The sequence below is a fragment of the Mycetomoellerius zeteki genome, unplaced genomic scaffold (genome assembly GCF_001594055.1).
Source record: "Mycetomoellerius zeteki isolate Tzet28-1 unplaced genomic scaffold, Tzet1.0 scaffold79, whole genome shotgun sequence".
Taxonomy (NCBI): domain Eukaryota; kingdom Metazoa; phylum Arthropoda; class Insecta; order Hymenoptera; family Formicidae; genus Mycetomoellerius; species Mycetomoellerius zeteki.
In genome coordinates, this window is record NW_017257819.1 from 1,506,694 (window position 1) to 1,524,964 (window position 18,271).

The 18,271-nt window shown below is 37.5% G+C and overlaps 1 protein-coding gene across 1 annotated transcript in view; it reads right to left on the reverse strand.

Annotated features, from left to right (window-relative positions):
• Positions 1–4,249: 4,249 nt before the first annotated feature.
• Positions 4,250–18,271, reverse strand: part of mgl (low-density lipoprotein receptor-related protein megalin) — a 60,872-nt gene continuing 46,850 nt past the window's right edge. Inside the window, 18 exon segments of the mRNA XM_018458841.1 lie at positions 4,250–5,623; positions 5,762–5,861; positions 5,944–6,922; positions 7,199–7,705; positions 8,776–9,030; positions 9,450–9,687; positions 10,075–10,592; positions 11,081–11,376; positions 11,455–12,062; positions 12,178–12,421; positions 12,907–13,474; positions 13,848–14,243; positions 14,374–14,582; positions 14,714–15,134; positions 15,233–16,311; positions 16,313–16,359; positions 16,511–17,159; positions 17,213–18,212. Coding sequence (XP_018314343.1) covers positions 5,348–5,623; positions 5,762–5,861; positions 5,944–6,922; positions 7,199–7,705; positions 8,776–9,030; positions 9,450–9,687; positions 10,075–10,592; positions 11,081–11,376; positions 11,455–12,062; positions 12,178–12,421; positions 12,907–13,474; positions 13,848–14,243; positions 14,374–14,582; positions 14,714–15,134; positions 15,233–16,311; positions 16,313–16,359; positions 16,511–17,159; positions 17,213–18,212 — 8,390 coding nt within the window. The 3' untranslated portion in view covers positions 4,250–5,347.

Sequence of the window (18,271 nt, forward strand, 5' to 3'; positions counted from 1 at the left end):
AAGTTGCTTTTCAAAAAAATTGTACAACTCTTGCAATATGCAACTATTCTATAACATTTCCACTTACAGAGGCCCCTATGCCTTGCCTATTCTATGTATACAACCTCTTTGCTTGTGTCTCATGCGGTATTAATTAAGTATTTTTCGAGTTATAAGGCTCAAAAGTTACAGTACAGTCGGCATTAGCATTATGCAAGTTGTCCGATGGCTAAAACCTCTGAAAATTGTTCAGGATCATGTCCTGGATAACATTTGTCGTAAGATCAAAGCCATTGGAGATTGTACCTCTTATTTTCATTTTTACGTAAAAGTGAATTTTTAGTACAAAAATGAAAATTCAAGAGATTTTAGCCGTCGGACAATTTGCGTAATGCTAATGCCGGCTGTACTGTAACCTTCGAGTCTTATAACTCGAAAAATACTTAATGAAAAAATATTTTATTATAGTATTTTGAAAAGCTTTCGAGATAAGCTATAAGAAAATGTAATGAAAAATAGTTCTATTTAAAAAAATCGATGTGACCTTGATCTGGCCTTGGCGACGCTATCCAAGGTCAAATCAATGTTACCTTCTTATGTCCCTCTCCGAACCATACAACTTTTGTGTGTGTTTGAAACATTTTTCCGTATCTACAGTTTTCGAGAAATCTTAATGCATTATTTAAACTGGGACACCCTGTATATGCGAATCGAGTTCCGTACTAGCACAGAACCAGACAGATACAGTTAAAATCTGACTATCTGTCGTTGCGTACAGAAACCGATCCGTTTGCTTACTGCCTCTGTCGGTAATTGCATGGAAAAAAATACATAGTAAAACAGTCAGAAACGAATGCGCTTTCTATCTCTTTCTGTGTATAATTTTTACCAGGGACGCATTCTACGCTCGCTCTCTCTAAACACGCTCCTGTTACTGACAAACTGCTAGTGCTATAATGTTTTTTTTACTGAGTTTATAAAGAAAACGGCTTATCTTTTTATAAAATTGTACACATTATAACAGAGAAGTTAATTAAAAGTATGCTTATTCTCACTATTCCTCCATACTGCATATATGTATAAAAGTTCTTACGTAAGTATTATACAGGATGTCCCGTAATTATTGACATAACGCTTGTGGATTGGTAGAGTGGACTAAACTAACTTGTAAGTCGAAAAGTCCTTTATCATTTTGCAATTTTCGCAATAATTAACGGTCAGTGCAAGCGCATACGAGCTCATTCGGCAATCTTTAAAAATTAACATTTATTAACTATTGTGAAAATTGTAAAATGGTACAGGACTTTTCGTTGTCAGTTTAATCTACTCCTGGCTATCCACAAGCGTTGTGTCAATAATTACGGGACACTGTATAAAATTATTCTATAGTTCCTCGTATTAAAGTTTAAAGAATGTAAATTTCAAGAACAGACAAAATGACAGAACGATCGATGTTACGTCGATGTAGAAAATGTAACGGTCTAAATTTTTTATTATAAAAATAGTAATCAATTAAATCACAATTGATTGGAAATGGAATCAGTTTAAACAATAATATTAATATAATTGAATAAAATACATAAAATTATAATTAAAATTAATCGAAGGAAGATATTGGTGAAATAAAAATCATATAAAGGAACTGATATTGTGCTCGTAAAAAAATATAATTTGTGTAGTCAGACATAAAGGATGCAACACATCATGTGCATTTGATATAGCATGAGCATAAGAAAATTGGATTATCAACTTTACAGTTTATTCTTGGACGGTATCTGTTTGATATTTTTGCACAATATATTAACAATTGTTATTTTGTCAACTTGATAAAAGAATACACAAAATATTAATATATCGTGATAATATTAGGACATTCTGGAGTCCTGTCCAGGTCAAAGTCGATTGCAACAAAAAATATATATATATTTATTTATTTATATACTCTTTTATGTATAATAATCTGTGCGGAGGATAGGTCAGTATTAATAATTCTCTTCCCTTAGCTCTTGCGAAACGTGTATGTACAACGTGCTTGCATTGATCTCTCCTCTTTATCGAGGTTAATGCATATCATTTAACAAGGATATGTAATAAAATTACATATCCTTGTATTATAGACTAATTAACTTGCGAAAACGTTCCATCTTCGGAATTTGTATATGTTTAAATTATCTACAGAATTGTTAAAAAAGGACACCTTATTTTGAAATTATAATATTACGAGATGAAAAAATCTAAAAATTTAACTAATTTATTTTTCTCGTAAGACTTGGAAATTGCATTGTTGAACGAATTATTACAATACAAGGATGTTATACTGCAATTATAGTTTGCGCGGAAGAAGAATTATGCTTACTGACTCTGCAAAAAATGTGTGCATTAAAAGGAATTAACTGACGTTCGGTTTACATTAATCATTTGATTGAGAGTTGAATTTCATATAATTGAGCAATTAGCTTAAATATCTTTCAATTCTTTTTCAATAAGATCAGTAATTATTTAATTATTTCATTTATACATATAATCAAGAATTTAAAAAATATTTAATATTATAAATTGCAAATAAGATAGGATGGGGTTTTTCATCCATGGGGCTATTCCTACCAGCGATAATATTTATGTTTTTAAATAGCGCATATTTAACATTTGAAAGTCATGTTTGTATTTTTAAGAAGTAGTCGTGTTGAATCGGTTTGAGTAACGTAAGCACGCGTCACCGCAAAAGGAAATTGTTTGCTGCCACGATTGAAGTTTTTGTGATAATTAAAGGTAAATACATTATCATTTTCATGGTCATTTCAATAGAAACCTTTATAATTTTATATCATTTAAGCTATAACTTTTGTATACGAATGAATTATTTTCTTACATTATTCGTTTTTTTTTTTTAAGATTTTCCTTAAATAACAGAACAACTCCACTGATTTCGATACATGTAAATTTTGCATTAGTTTAAATATTTGTTTTTCTCTGTCATATTAATCTCTGTTATAAATTTAATATTTACAAAAGATTATATTGTGTTCAATAATAAATTATAATTACGTTTAAAATGTAATTCGGTGAGACACTTTTTTAAAAATCTTCATATCACTTTAAAGTTGAAATTGACGAAATAATCCCACCCTATCCTATAATAAAATATATAGAGATTATTTCAATTTCGATCTTTTTTGCCATTACTATGAAAGAGAATAAATCATTAAGAATCATTAAGAACGCAAAACAGTCTAACTGTTAATGAATTCCAGGAAAAAATGTTTTATATATAATTTTATATACATTATGTAATTTTATATAACTTTATATAATTATATATAAAACATTTTTTCCCGGGATAGTAAAAAGAATAAAAGACAAAGAGAGCTAAAGAAGATATACAAAATTATTGAAATAATTCACTCTGATTTTGAAATTTACGAAGTTAATCTTATAAAATAAATTGTTGTCGATTTCTTTTAATTCAGCAATCTTTTGCAGGAAGATACGACCTCATATAATCTAATAAAATGTACAATATTGTCGGCTGGGCGAATGTTTCAAAAGCATAATGTTCGCCGCGCAAGAGAAGTTTCTTTCTGTCGTAAAATCGATTGTGCTCTGTAATAACATTCAAAAAAATAACATTAATAACGTTCATACATGAAACATCTGTCTCCTCGAGCCTGCACGCCTTTATTCATCGTAACAAAGAAAAAAGCCATTTTCTCAACATAAAAAAACTATATAACGCCACGCCTTACAAAAATACTTCGCACAAGAATACAGCTTTTTGAACGGACGTACGTGCATCATTAATGCTCAATTACTGTAGTTTAATTAGAAGGATCATTTTTAACCTCGGGAATACCATCCATTGAACTTTCATTGGTTGTTATAGAGATATTATTGGACCTCCTCTCTCTCTCCCTCTCTCTCTCTAATTGCTTTATTTTATAATACATAAAGGAAGAAAACGTAATGGGAATTGAATTAAATTAAATATCAAGATTGATTAATATCTTTGAGCAGCTTTGTAAATCTCTATCTCTCTCAAAGTCAAATTTGATCCTGCTATGTAGTTGAGAATAAATTTCACGCGTACGCTAAGTGCTCAAACTGTACATTAAAAATAATTAAACGAGACATGTTTAAGTTAATGAGGATCGAAATTTTATAAGTTTTATTTAATCCCCAAATGTTTTGTGTGGATACGAATTTTTGAATACAATAATAATATATATTTCTTTTGCAGTATAAATTCGTCTTATTATTATAATACAAATTATAAAGATTGTGAAATGTTTAAAAAAATTTACAGAGATATGGCAAATGTTTAAAAGGATTATTTACGGATTGAGTGTACCAATTCGAGCACTACGCGCACATGCACGCATACACACACATATACATACACATCCTAGCTATTGAAAGTGTCCTGCCGTTATCGTTACACTTCAAGTAGCAACCTTGAGAAAAAACGGGATGTGTTGCGTCTTTTATGGTACATGGATAACATGAACATTATACTTTGTTGGCAATTATATTTACAAGACTTAAAAATCACACACCTAGTAAAAAATGACACGATTGTGCCTATTGCAATTCGCTTTCGTCCTATTCTCCCTTATGAAATCGATACCATCGATTTATCTCGCGACCGTTGTCATCTGGCGGCCATACTATACTCATGATCGAAATTTCAAGATCCTAAAGCCAGTTCACAATTCCTGGCTGGAAGGATCTAGAGATTTATTATGAAAATCTGTGATCAGAGATTCTCATAAGTCTGAGGAGACAAAAAAATAAAAACCTAAACATGTCGAAGTTCTTAGATGCAAGGATATGCAAAGTTGACTCATTACTACTAAATAAAAATATTTCTTTTGTCAAAAATATTCAGGGGCGACATCCAAAATTTTCTTCCATTCAGTATTAAAAACAGAGAAAAAAAAATAAAATATAAAGATTTCCGAATCTAAAGATCTAATTACGAAATTTATCTGGAGAATTTATCGTCGAGGTTTTATAAATCCATTCATCCAAAAAAGACTTTTATTTTCTATAACAATTTATAATCCTGATATATTCTCCTTTACAGAAATCCAGAGATCTCGATAATCTCATATCCGCAGATATCATTGGATAAAACAAAACCTTGAATTAATCGCCACATATACTAAAAACATCTCGGTGAATAGCTTAATAAATAACGTACACGAGCGTACAATTGCGTAGTGATCCGCACTGTGTTTACGTAAAACTGGTAAATTAATTTATGTTTGTGTCCTTTCATATATTCTTTACAGACTCGTGAAACATCTCCACTCTGCATTTCAAGTTCGAAGCACAACAGATCTGAAGGAATTTCTAAATAGAAATTATAATCCTAGCACTCAGACTTGTCCTCTTCGACCAGTTGTTGAGTATCTTTCCCCGAGTCGATGGGTGTCGGGTCTAGTTCTCTTCTTTTCAAATGCAGCTGCGGGGGTTCTTTATGCTGTATACTGGAAGGCTTCATTTCCGCCGGTACTTCAAACAAACTGCCGGTGCCAGTGCCATTCGTGGCACCGCTCTCCATATTCACCGCATCGTACATTGGATTACTGAAGTCTCGGTTTTTATTAGTAACGTCGTTCAAATTGTACTCCACATCAAGAGGTTCCTTTAAACATATAATGGTAATTAGGATAAGCATAGACATAGTAATAGAAAAACTTATGTATGTATAATTTATTACATTGATACACGATTTATCTAATTGTAAGATGTATGTTAAAATCGACGTAAGTAAAGAACTTACCATTCTTTCGTGACCTTCTGCACCAAATTCTACATTACTACCTTGGCGGAAGGAAACACTCTGAGCTCCTGTAAGACTACCAAGGCCACCGGGTTTGCCACTATAAACAGTAATTAAATTTAGTAAAGAAGATCATTTTTTTATTTTGTAGTATTGTAAAATTTTGTAATTATCTTGCTTACAATGGTCGCTTCTTGAGAACCATGAAGATCGCGGCGGCAGCAAACAATACCAGCAGGCATATGACTATGGGAATAACTATAGCAGCGGTAGATCCGCCTGCTCGAGCGGCGATCGCCGCCATTTCACAGAATTCGCCATGAAATTCTTCGCGACAGTTACATGCCAGCTTATCGTCCAGCTCTTGACACCGTCCGCCATTTTGACAGCGACATATCCTGGGCGCCGGCAGAGGCCTCTCATTTGTGGCGTCACAATGCCTCTCGTTATCATTGCCCCTCATCAAAAGTTGAAAAGGGCCAACGTTGTCTGAACAGAGACAGCGGTGGCCACCAGGAATTGTTACGCACAGATGAGTGCACTGATCGTTATGACATGGATCTCTCAAACTGGTATTGTATCTCTGCTGATGATAGACTCTGACGCCTCCAGGTCTAGGGAGATTCTTAATGATGATGTGCGGAACTCCTCTGCCAAATTTATCTTGTCGGATAAGTTCACCTGTTTGCTTAGTGGTCCAATAAAGGTTGTTCTCGAAAACATCCAGCGCTATTGGATTCTTGAGTAATCTGCCTTTCAAAACGATTCTTCTGTTGGTACCAGCCAAACTGATCGCTTCGATGGTGTCTAACTTGTTATCGGACCAATAAAGTGTGTGCTCCATGGCATAGTCGATGGTGAGCGATGAAGGACTAGCAATTCGTTCTGTCACGAGTGATTTGCGTCTAGCTCCGTCCATCCAGGCTATCTCAATCTTTGGTTGATTACCCGAGTCGGCCCACACAACTTCTCCTCGCTCGGGATCTACGACCACTGCTGTAGGTTGTTCGAGATTCGTTGTAATCAAGCTACGTCGATATCTGCCATCCGATTTAGCTACCATAATTTGACCACGAGGAGTCGTCCCTGATTGATCGATTTCGCTCCAGTACAAATTACCGGAGATCCAATCCACTGCTAAACTTGTTGGCCTGGAGTCAGCTATAAAAATTAATATTATTGGTGAAATACTGCGTGAAAATTACTTTATAAACAGATAAAAATATTTATGTGATTGTAAAAAACTTTTAAAGACTATTTCATATTAATTCAGGAATTTAGAGATTTTAATTTCAATGACCTAAAACTTTGATATCGACAATGTTAAAAAAATCTAAATCTCGGATAAAAATTAAAGGATTACAGTTATTAAAAAATTAAGAACATTTATTCAATAAAAAACATAACTAATAAATTTTAGAATTAAATGGTATGTACTCTTCATATTAAGGTCCTGCGCGTGTCCAATCTTCGCTTCGCCTTCTTTGGCGTTCACCATGTAAGATCGTTTAATGGTATTGTCATACGAATCAATCCAGAAAACGTATTCTGTTCTGGGATCAAAATCAATGGCTTGCACCCTCTTCTCGTTGTCTACCACGTCCATCTCTTCCCTGGTGCGCAGATCGTAGGCTCGGAGTTCGGGCCCGTTGGCAAACAGCACGACAACATTATCGTCTTCAGCGCGGCACACACCACTGTGTTTGTCCGATAGTTGGAAACCATGCCGGCAATAGCAGGCATACGTGCCATTCAAGTTCGTGCAGATGTGAGAACATTGATGGTTACCGGTTTGGCACTCGTCGATGTCCACACAGTGCTTCCGATTATCCTGCGAGATTATGTAACCGGGATAGCAGACGCAAATATAGCTGCTGTCACTGATATTGTGGCATTCGTGTGCGCAACCGCCGTGATCATTGTCCGAACAGTGATGACTGTGATCTGAAAACACAATATAGATATCTAATGATTTCCGACCGTAAAACGAGTGGAGCGAAGAAGATGAGAACAGGATTGGAAAGTAACTTTTACTTTTTTTAGGCTTAGTAAACAGAGAAAGAACGTTCATCCATTTATTTACCTCTCACTCTACTTGTGTTTCTACCACCACCACTGCCGTCGGTGGTCCATTCTATGGTTGTGTTCCGTTTCATGCATGATGCGCATCTTTTATCTTTGTTATTCACCGATTGTTAAACAAGGATAAACGATACATTATGCACATCGTGCGTGAAACGGAATACAGCCTTTATGTCGATGACGCGAAGTGACTCCTACCCCACCTCCCCCCCTGCTTAGGAGCGCACGACTTTCACACGAAGCGACTTTCAAAGTCGTGCACCCCTAAGCAGGAGGGGAGGTGAGGTGAGAGTCACTTCACGTGGAAAGTTGTAAAATATACTTTAAAGCAGAAAATTTCTGTTTTATAAAGTAGAAAAGGGACATCATTTTTCAAACTTCTTTTATTATCTAATAACTTTTTAGTGAATGACGAGCGACGACTAAAACCTGTTGGAGGTCACTCAGGGTCATAACCTTGACAACTTATGTCAAAATCAAGATCATTGGAAGATGCTTCCCTAATCTGAATTTTTACCCTGCTTAGAATTTTAAGTTTAATATTGATTTCACAATTAATATTGATTCAAAACTAATGTAATTTTTAAATCCAACATCTTACTTTAACATTACAAAAAAGTAATGAAAAAAGTAACGAATCCTTACTTTCTATTGTAAGTAACAGTTGGTCTGTTCGACTTGCTTACACTTTTTACACTCAGCATCTTCGCTTTCCCTCTTTTCAGCGCCAAATATATATCTATCTTATTTTAAATGTAAAAAGTGTAAAAAAATGTAAGCAAGTCGAACAGAGAGAGCTATTAACGCGTTACTCTTTGAAATTATTATTAACGAGTAATGCAGTAATGAGTTACATTTTACAAAGTGTAACGGTAGCGATTACGTATTTTTATGAAGTAACATTCCCAATCCTAGATGAGAATAAAACTTACGACATCCCAACTCGTCCGATAGATCGCCGCAATCGTTCGCGAGATCGCAGAGTTTCAGATGCTCGATACATTTCTTGTTCGCGCAGGTATATTCCGTGATCGGATCGCACGGACGAGTTTGTTTCACACACATCGTCATGTTGTTCTCGTCAGAACCATCGCCACAGTTATCGATCCCGTCGCACAGCTGATATCTGGCAATACACTTATGGTTGGCACATTGGAATCGTCTGTGTGTATCACACTGGAAGTTTGCTACGTAAAGACACAACAATATTATGTTACTCTCGTTGTAAAACAATCAAGCAATATCACCCAAAAACATTCTCATAATATCTCTGGTGAAAATTTTTCTCAGAATTTCTCATATAATTTTTCAGAATTTTTCAGAATTTCTATATAATTTTATAACTTTCTCACATTTTTATACGAATTGGAACACTTTTCTAGCAGACCTAAAGCAGGGGGAGAGGAGGGGTGAAACTCGCTTCGCGTGGAAAATTGGATGTCCCTTAGCAGGGAGGAAGGTGTGGTGAAACTCGCTTCGCGTGGAAATTTTTTAAAAGATTTTTTTAAAAAATATACAAAAATTTTGAAAAATTATAAAATTTACATAAAAGTTCTGAAAAAGTTGTATGAAAAATATTGTCACCAGGGTGCGATAATAAACTCACCACACATGGTAGCATTTTCATCGGAATTGTCACCGCAGTCGTCGGTGCCATCGCAGATATCATTCAGCGAGACGCAAAGATTGTTGTTACATTGGAACCGCGATTGCGGACAGTATCTTCCTCCGGGATATCTCGGTGTGCAGTTGATCTCGTCGCTCATATCGCGACAGTCCCGAGCTCCATCACAATGAAGATATGACGCGATGCAATGACCGCTGTGGCATCGGAAACTATCATGCTGCGCAAATTTACATACAAATTTTTTATCTTAATAATCCCTGATATACAAAATGTATAATCCTGGCAAAAATGAAAATCAGAGCATAAATGAAGCTTTTAGGAAGCAAAAATTGAAACAATGAAACGTAAACTTTCAAAGTCTCCTTTACGTTTCATTGTTTCAATTTTTGTTTCCTAGAAGTTTCATTTACGCTTCTCTTACTCACCTCTTACATTCAACTTACGCTCGGATTTTTATTTTCGCCAAGGAATTAATTGAATTGTTTAAAGTAACTTTATAATTTAGTCTAAATGCATATTCTACCGGTGCATTTAAATTAAATTAGGATTACATAGGGATTAAAATGCAAGATACTGTTATAAATTAATCAATCTATTTACGTACTTTGCACACCCATTGATGACATTGCTCCTCGTCGCTATTGTCACCACAGTCGTCTTCGTTGTCGCATCTCCATCTGGATGCGATGCACTTGCCATTTCTGCATTTGAATTCAGACTCGGAACATTGGCGGTACTTATCCTTGCACATCGCGTCTGCCTCATCACTACCATCCCCGCAATCGTCAGCGAAGTCGCACAGCCACTGTTTCGGTACGCACCGGTTATTGGCGCACTTGAAGTCCATTTTGGGGTCGCACTTCGGACAGTTCTCCGGACGCTCGTCAGAACCGTCGCGACAATCGTCTTTGCCGTCGCAGAATAGCCACTTCGGAATGCATCGGTAATTTGCATGTCCTGGACACCGTTGCCATCCGGTTGTGCAGTTTCTTTGCCGACACATGTACGCCGGCTCATCGCTATCGTCGCCACAATCGTTGTCAGAGTCACACACCCACAGCTTGGGAATGCATTTGCCGTTTTTGCAACTGAACTCAGTGCTCAGATCACAGACACGATGATCTAAATAGCAATATGAATTATACAAGTAAATAAAAGTAGAAATATATTTATCAAAACTCGTGTTTTAAAATGCAAAACTATAGATAAACTATAATATAAGGGAGAGTGGTCTGAATCGGACCTATTTGCAGTTTTTGCTTTCTATAAGGCGTAAATAAAGTTCGATCGTAAAACCGAAGGTGCCGTTGGAAATTTAATTCCCTTCATTTTTGCTTCAGACCATTTTGACGTATCTCTCACCTGTGTTGAACTATAATGGAAAATGTAAAAACGTTTTTTCCGGTCCGATTTGGAACCAATAGTTCCAAATCAGACCATCCCCTGGTTCAAATTAAACACTCCTATTTTTATGGCCTTTTAAGTAGAATTTTAAAATATTTCAATGTATTCTTGTTAGTATTGAGTAAAAACGAGCGATTTGACAGTCAAATTATTGATTTTATTATTAATTATTATACTTTTCGACAGAGATGTAGCATGATACTTACGGCAAATGGAAGGATCTTCATCGCTACCATCTTTACAATCGGCATCCCCATCACATTTCCAGGAGTCGTGAACGCACCGGCCATTGGATTTACACTTAAACTCTAGTTCCCCGCATTCGAGGGCGCATTTAGCTTCGTCACTTTTGTCACCGCAGTCGTCAATTCCATCGCAAATTGTCACGCTCGGCGTACAATTTTTGTTTGCGCATTGGAAGAAACTTGGCCGACAAACCCTTTCCGGGCAACTTAACGATGATTCGTCAGTACCGTCCTTGCAATCCTTTTCTCCGTCGCATCTACGCATACAATATATTTTCATTAGAATTCCTCTGTTGTTTGGCGAAAAAATGTAACTTAATCTAAACATATCTTACCTCCAATACCAAGGAATGCACTTCTCGTCGGGTGGTCCACAACGATGCTGACCAGCGGTACAATTCGCTAAGCATGTCTTGCCGTCCCTATCCAGAATGAATTGATTCGGACACTTACATTTATAGGAGGTGACTCCAGGCTGGCCGTATCCTTCGAGCAAATACGAGCTAGCGGGCGGTGCAATTAGACAGAGATGCGAGCAACCGCCGTTGTTTTCCGCGCAGGGATTTTTATAGGGTAACTGCCGAAGGGGATGATAGGCGTGAATGTCGTAGGGTCGATGGGTGGTATTGCGTAGCACTTGTAGGTGCGCACCGGAGAACTTCTCCGCCCTACTAATCGCTTTTAGATTCCAATCAGTCCAATAAATGAAGTCGTCAAACACAGTGATGGCGAACACATGTGGTACAGAAGCGCCAGATAGGACGATCCGCCGATTGTGGCCCTCGAGATCGGCGAAGGCGATGTAATCTAGATGGGCGTCTGCCCAGAAGATGCGATCGGTGAAGTAATCGATTGTCAGGGCGTTTGGCCAGGCGATGTCATCCTCCCATGTCAGAATTCGAGTGAAGTTGCTACCGTCCATGCCCATCTTACCGATGTACGCCTGGAATTTAGATCGTAATTTATGATTATGTCTTCGTAACTTTGTAATAATTTTGCCTACGATACAATTATCCACAAGGGAACTATAATACTTAGTGTAAAATGCTAAAACCCACCTGAAGATGCCAGGACGTAAAGTATAAGTATCCAGCACCAGGATGGACGGCAATCGCACGTGGATCTGCTATTCCGCTCTGCAAAGTCTTCCTGTTTGTGCCATCAAGTTCAGCAACGTCCAAGTGCTTTGCATGACGATCCAACCAATACAATTTTCGACCAATCCAATCGATAGCAATACCCTCGAGACCTAGACTGTCATGACGGATAATTGGTTCTCTCTCACCACCGTTCACTGGTGCTCTATAAATAAAGAAAATTTAAATGAAATCAGCGATTTTTAACAAAAAAGATATCCATCCTATTCTTGAATATTTTTGTGAATATTTTTCTCTTTAGAATTCTTCACAATTCTATATAATTTGTTACAATTCTACATAATTTTCAAAATATTTATATAAATTTTCAATTTTTTTTTTATTTTTATATAATTTTATAACCTTCTAGAAAAGTTTTAAGATTTTTATAAGGATTGAAACATTTTTGTAGAAATGCTAGAAAAGTTTACATTTTTTCTAAAAGTTTTCATATATTGAATCCTGAAATATAGTTTGATTTCTAAAATTTCTAAAATAAAACTTATAAAAAATTTTAAAAAGTTAAGAGTTTTTCAAGTTTTCTCAAAATTTCTTAAAATATAATATAAAAAAATTCTTAAAAGTATTATGAAATATGAGAATTTTTTTCACCAAAGATAGCATTAAACAGGTAAAACACATGCAATATACCTATATATTGTTTTCGCGGTAACGTCGCAGAAGTATAGCATTTGCTGGGCGTAATCCGCGTCAAGCGCAACAACGTTGATCAGATCTTGATGCATCAGACTGTAATTGGACGCATCGATCGACATGTTTCTAACGTAATACTTATTCGTGAACACTATCCATGGTTGAATATTGTCCCTTCGCTTGCATGTATGCTCGTCAGCCTCTCTTTCATACCAGCGCTCATTGCATTTGCAATAGTAACCACCAGGCGTGTTCTCACATTGCTGGCTGCACACTTGGGGCGTTTCGATGCACTCGTCAATGTCATCGCAGGCCTTGCCGTCGGCCAGCAGTTTATAGCCAGGGTTGCACTCGCAGTAGAAGCTAGTCGGTGTATCCACGCATTTCTGCCCGCACTGATTTATCTCGACTCGAGCGCATTCGTCCACATTGCAGTGAAGAGGCTCGTCGCTCTCGTCTGTGCAATCTGGTTCCTTGTTGCACACTAACTGCGAGTCAATGCAGTTGCCGTTCGCGCACATAAAGTCCTTCGGATTCGGGCACGTTGTATTCTTTCCCTTAGATGCTAAAAGAAAATTAATGTTATTATTGTTACTTCATATCGCGTCAAAAAGAAAATTGGAAGAAGAAAGATTAAATAAATGGATCTACTTAAAATTCAAAATTTTCACATTTTTTCATGCGCAAGTTGGGGGTCAATATTTCCCATTTATTCCTCTTTCTTACAATTAGATTTTTTCTTAAAATTCTTCATATGATTTTTCAGAATTTTTATATAATATTCAGAATATTTTATATAATTTCTATATTATATAATTTTTCAAAATGTATAAATTGAATTTAAATACTTTATAAAAGTGCTGAAAAAAATCTCTCTCTTTTCTAGAATTTTTTATATTAATCTAGTAACGCAGTAATTGTTAAACTATTATACTTACGACATCCTACTTCGTCCGAATGATCACCGCAATCGTCTTGGCCGTCACAGCGAAACTGCTTGCGTATGCATTTGAAGTTCTGACAAGTAAACTCTTGACTGTTGCAAGACTTGTACTGATTATTACAGAACTTGCCCTCATCGCTACCATCGCCGCAATCGTTATCATGATCGCATAACCAGCTGCGGTTCAGACATCGTCCATTGTTACACGTAAACTGATTGTCGGCGCAAGGAGTTGGAGATGGGCAGTGGTGCAAAGTTACGTTCTCATCAGCCCCATCAACACAGTCCGGATCTCCGTCGCACAGCCATTTTTTCGGGATACATTGGGCGCGATTCCACATCTTGTTCGCGGTGCAAGTAAACTCGGTTTCTTCATCACATTTTCTATCATCTAATCAAAATAAATTAACTCCTCAAGATATAGCGGGAAGTAATTTTAAATCATAATAATGCGGGATTGGAATATTATAAATATCAAAGTTCCAAATGAACGATGAGTATTGTATGATTAAAAAACTTACTGCACTGATGGCGCTCGTCTTCGTCAGAATTATCTAGACAATCGTTGTCTCCGTCGCAGATGTAAATTCTAGGAATACAGTTGCCATTGTCGCATGTGAATAGATCGCCAAAGCATGTTCTACCTTCGGATTGGCAATAACCAGGAGGCTCATCACTTCCATCTAGACAGTCATCATCTCCGTCGCAATACCAAGTGGCTGGAATGCACCTAAACAATACGCATGTATTTAGAAAATACTTTCTGTTACAAGAAAATCGTAAGACATTACAACTTTCAAAATAATTTTAAATTAAGCCATATCCCGTTATTAAAGTTATTCGTTAAACGTAGAATTTTACCTGTGATTGGGACATCGGAAACTGTTCTGAGGGCAGGTCCTTTGAGCGCAATGAATCGGATTCTCGTCACTATTATCACCACAATCGTTGTCACCGTCGCAGAGCCAATAGGGCTCTACACAAATGTTTGTTTTTTCGCATTTGAGATGATTTAACGGGCATGTAGTGTTACGAGGACATCGCTCATGTGTCTCGTCCGAAGTAACATTGTCTTTACAGTCGTTAATACCGTTGCACACTTGAGATTGTGGGATACAGCGGTGATTAGTGCAGGTGAATTCTCCTGGTGCGCAAGGTGGGTAAACGCAACCTTCCTCATCGCTACCGTCCCGACAGTCATTTTCATGGTCGCATTTCCATGTTTTGAAGATACATCGACCGTTGTTACAACGGAATTCATTTGGACTGCACGAATGATGAGCTAAAATATATGAAGAATATTTACATAGATTTTTTAACAAACATATTGTTAGAAATACTTGCTTTGAATTCATTTATTTTGAGCTTTATGACACTTACAGCAGTAATTGGTATTCTCGTCGGACTCGTCACCGCAATCATCATCGCCATCGCATGCCCACATCCGGGAGATACATCTGCCGTTTCTACAAGCAAACTTGTTCCCATCGCAAGTGACGTTCTTTGGTACACACATTCTATTTTCGTTCACCAGCCTACTGTTATCGTCACACTTGCACTCCGGCAAACCATTGTTGCCCGGATGGCAGGACTGATCGCAGCCGCCATTACTGATGTTGCAAGGATTAACACTACATATTTGTCTACCTCCGGAAAAGATGTGAAGGTCTCGCGGAGAATCTTCCAACCGCTTTACCAACTCGATTTTGTCGGCTCCAGTGTGCTTCTCCGCTCGATAAACTCCACGAAGCTGAAGATCCGTCCAATAAATATGCTCCCTGTAGACAGTGATAGCAAAGGGATAGATGGTAGCGCTAACCAAAATTTCTCTGTTCTTCCCTTCGAGATCAGATCGCTCGATCTTCTCACGTACGGCATCGGTCCAATATAACATTCGATCCTCGTAATCGATTGCTAGGCCACTGGGTTGCGAAAGATCTTTGTCAATAATAGTGCGTTTCAACGATCCCGCCATAGTCGTTTTGAAAATTTTCCCGGATGTTCCAAAACGACCCCAATCCGTGAAGTAAAGCGAGCCGTTGCAAGGATCAACAACAATAGCGCGTGGACGATCTACGCGTGCAATCATCACCAAATTAGATCCGTCGATGTCCATTGCGTAGATGCTGTTATTGGACGAATCCGTCCAATATACTTTCTTTTGAGTCCAATCATATGAAATGCCTTCGGGATTAATTCCTTTACTGATTAGTGTGTGCAGATCGGAGGAGGACGGTCGATCTGACGGCGTCCACGCGATCTTCGCCCAAGGACGAATTTGAGTGAACAACAGCTTCTTATCCTGATAATCAAAGTCCACTCCGACTACATTTGTCAGGTTCCCAACAGGTGCAAAAGGCACGTTAGTGTTGTGTGGATCTAAATTAATAGCACGGATTTCGGTTCGTGTGGCGAATACCAGATATTCTTGAACATTTTCACAGTTACGACCATCGGAAATCCTTCGGGAAAGCGAAGCACAGTTGAGAGCATCCGCCATTTGTTACCTGAAAAAAATAAGAATTTTTTTTATTTGTCTTCTTAATTTTGTTTGGAAATTACTTTTGCTAATTGTTTCTTTCAAAGTAGTTTTAGACTTAAAAAAAATAGTTTTACTTTCTTAAATAAAATATTATGCATATCTCAATTCATATTTACCTGTGTGCAAGGATTTGTGATATCTGGTGGTTGACTGTTTTGGTCAAAGATAGCAATGTCCCTAAGTTTTTGTAAATTTGTTCTAACAGGAATAGGAAGGCTGGTATTGCCCTTCAATTTGCTCGCCTTAAAAACGGTGGCCAAATTTCGATCAACCCAGTAGACGTCTCCGCCAAAAATGGCAACACCCATTGGATTTGGTACATTTCTACGGATAATTTCTCGATTTCCACCAGTGTAAGACACTTTTTGGATGGTGTCCAATTTCGAGTCCACCCAATAAACGTCGTGTGTTGCGAGATCAATCGTTAGATCGCGCGGTGTACTAATACCGGTCGTCACAATAGGGGACCAATTGCTACCATCTAGGAAGGCTTTGCCTATTCGAGGATATTGTCCGTAATCGATCCAGTACAAGTATCGCTTGATAGGATTCACAGCTAACTCCCGAGGAGCATCTGTTGTCATCTTCACGAGCACCTTTCGATTGGAACCGTCTAACCAGCAGACTTCTACGTAGTTATCATGAGGGAAAACATTAGCAAAGTATAAATTCCCTGCTATCCAATCCACTGCTAGACCACGAATTCCATTGGAACCAATTCCTTGTTTGACTACCTGTTGCAATTCCGTTCCATTGGGTCGTATTCTAAAATATAATAGAAATTAATATAATAGAAACATTTTTTAGTGTTATTTTACCTGAAAATACCATTCCAAAAGCCTCGATTGAATTCCACCCAATATATCCAGTTTCCCGCGTAATATACATCAACATGGAGTATATGATGGCCAGATCCGGTAATGGGTATCATGGCTTCTTTGGAATCTTTGAGACTGTAACCTCTAGCAACATCCAGCTGAGTTACCACTGCGAAAGTCTTGTAAGGTTCGCATCTGGTTTCCGTAACCTTCTTATATTCCATTCCGCAAGCACAAACGCGTGTACCTCCAGATGCAGGTAGACAAAGCTGTTCACAACCTCCGTTGTTTATAAGACAAGGATGAGATCCAGTCGCACGTTTTTTATAAATGGTTAGAGTACGAAGCTCAGAGTCGTTATCAATGATAGTGATTGGGTTATTACCATCAGGCAAATCAACACGCTCGATCTTATCAAAAAGTGAGTCCAAGTAATATAGACGAGATTCATGGACAGCTATTGCCTTAGGCATTGCCATGTTGTTTTCCGCGGTGAGAATGGTACGAACATTCAGACCGTCCGTTGACATGGCTTTAACAAAAACCGGATTTTGGCAAGAGAAGTATAACGTTTTGCTAGGTATATCGATAGTAATTGCTTCAGGGCGTTCTAGATTCTTTATAAGAATTAGCGGATTGCTGCCATCCATATTAACCCGCCCAATCTTTTGGGGCACTCCGAAACCTCCTTCGTCCACCCAAAACACTTGTCCGTCAATAGGATCAACGCACATTGCTTTTGGTCTTGATACTGATGATTTATTTCCATCGTTTGATAAAACGATTGTACGGAAACGTGTTTTGCCATCTAATTTGATAGCTTCGATATTAGATGCAAATTTGTTACCGATAAACATATTGCGTCCAAGCCAATCCAGTGCCATAGTGGATGGTGAACCGACAATACCAGTATCACCAGAAGGATTTGGAAACTCCGTCCGGTTGCCACCATTATAGGGAATGGCATAAATCGTACCGTTCTCGTTTTCGCTATCTTTGCCTGATATAAATAATAAACAATCAAATTCTCTCTTAAAATTTGAAGAATTTAGATCTTAA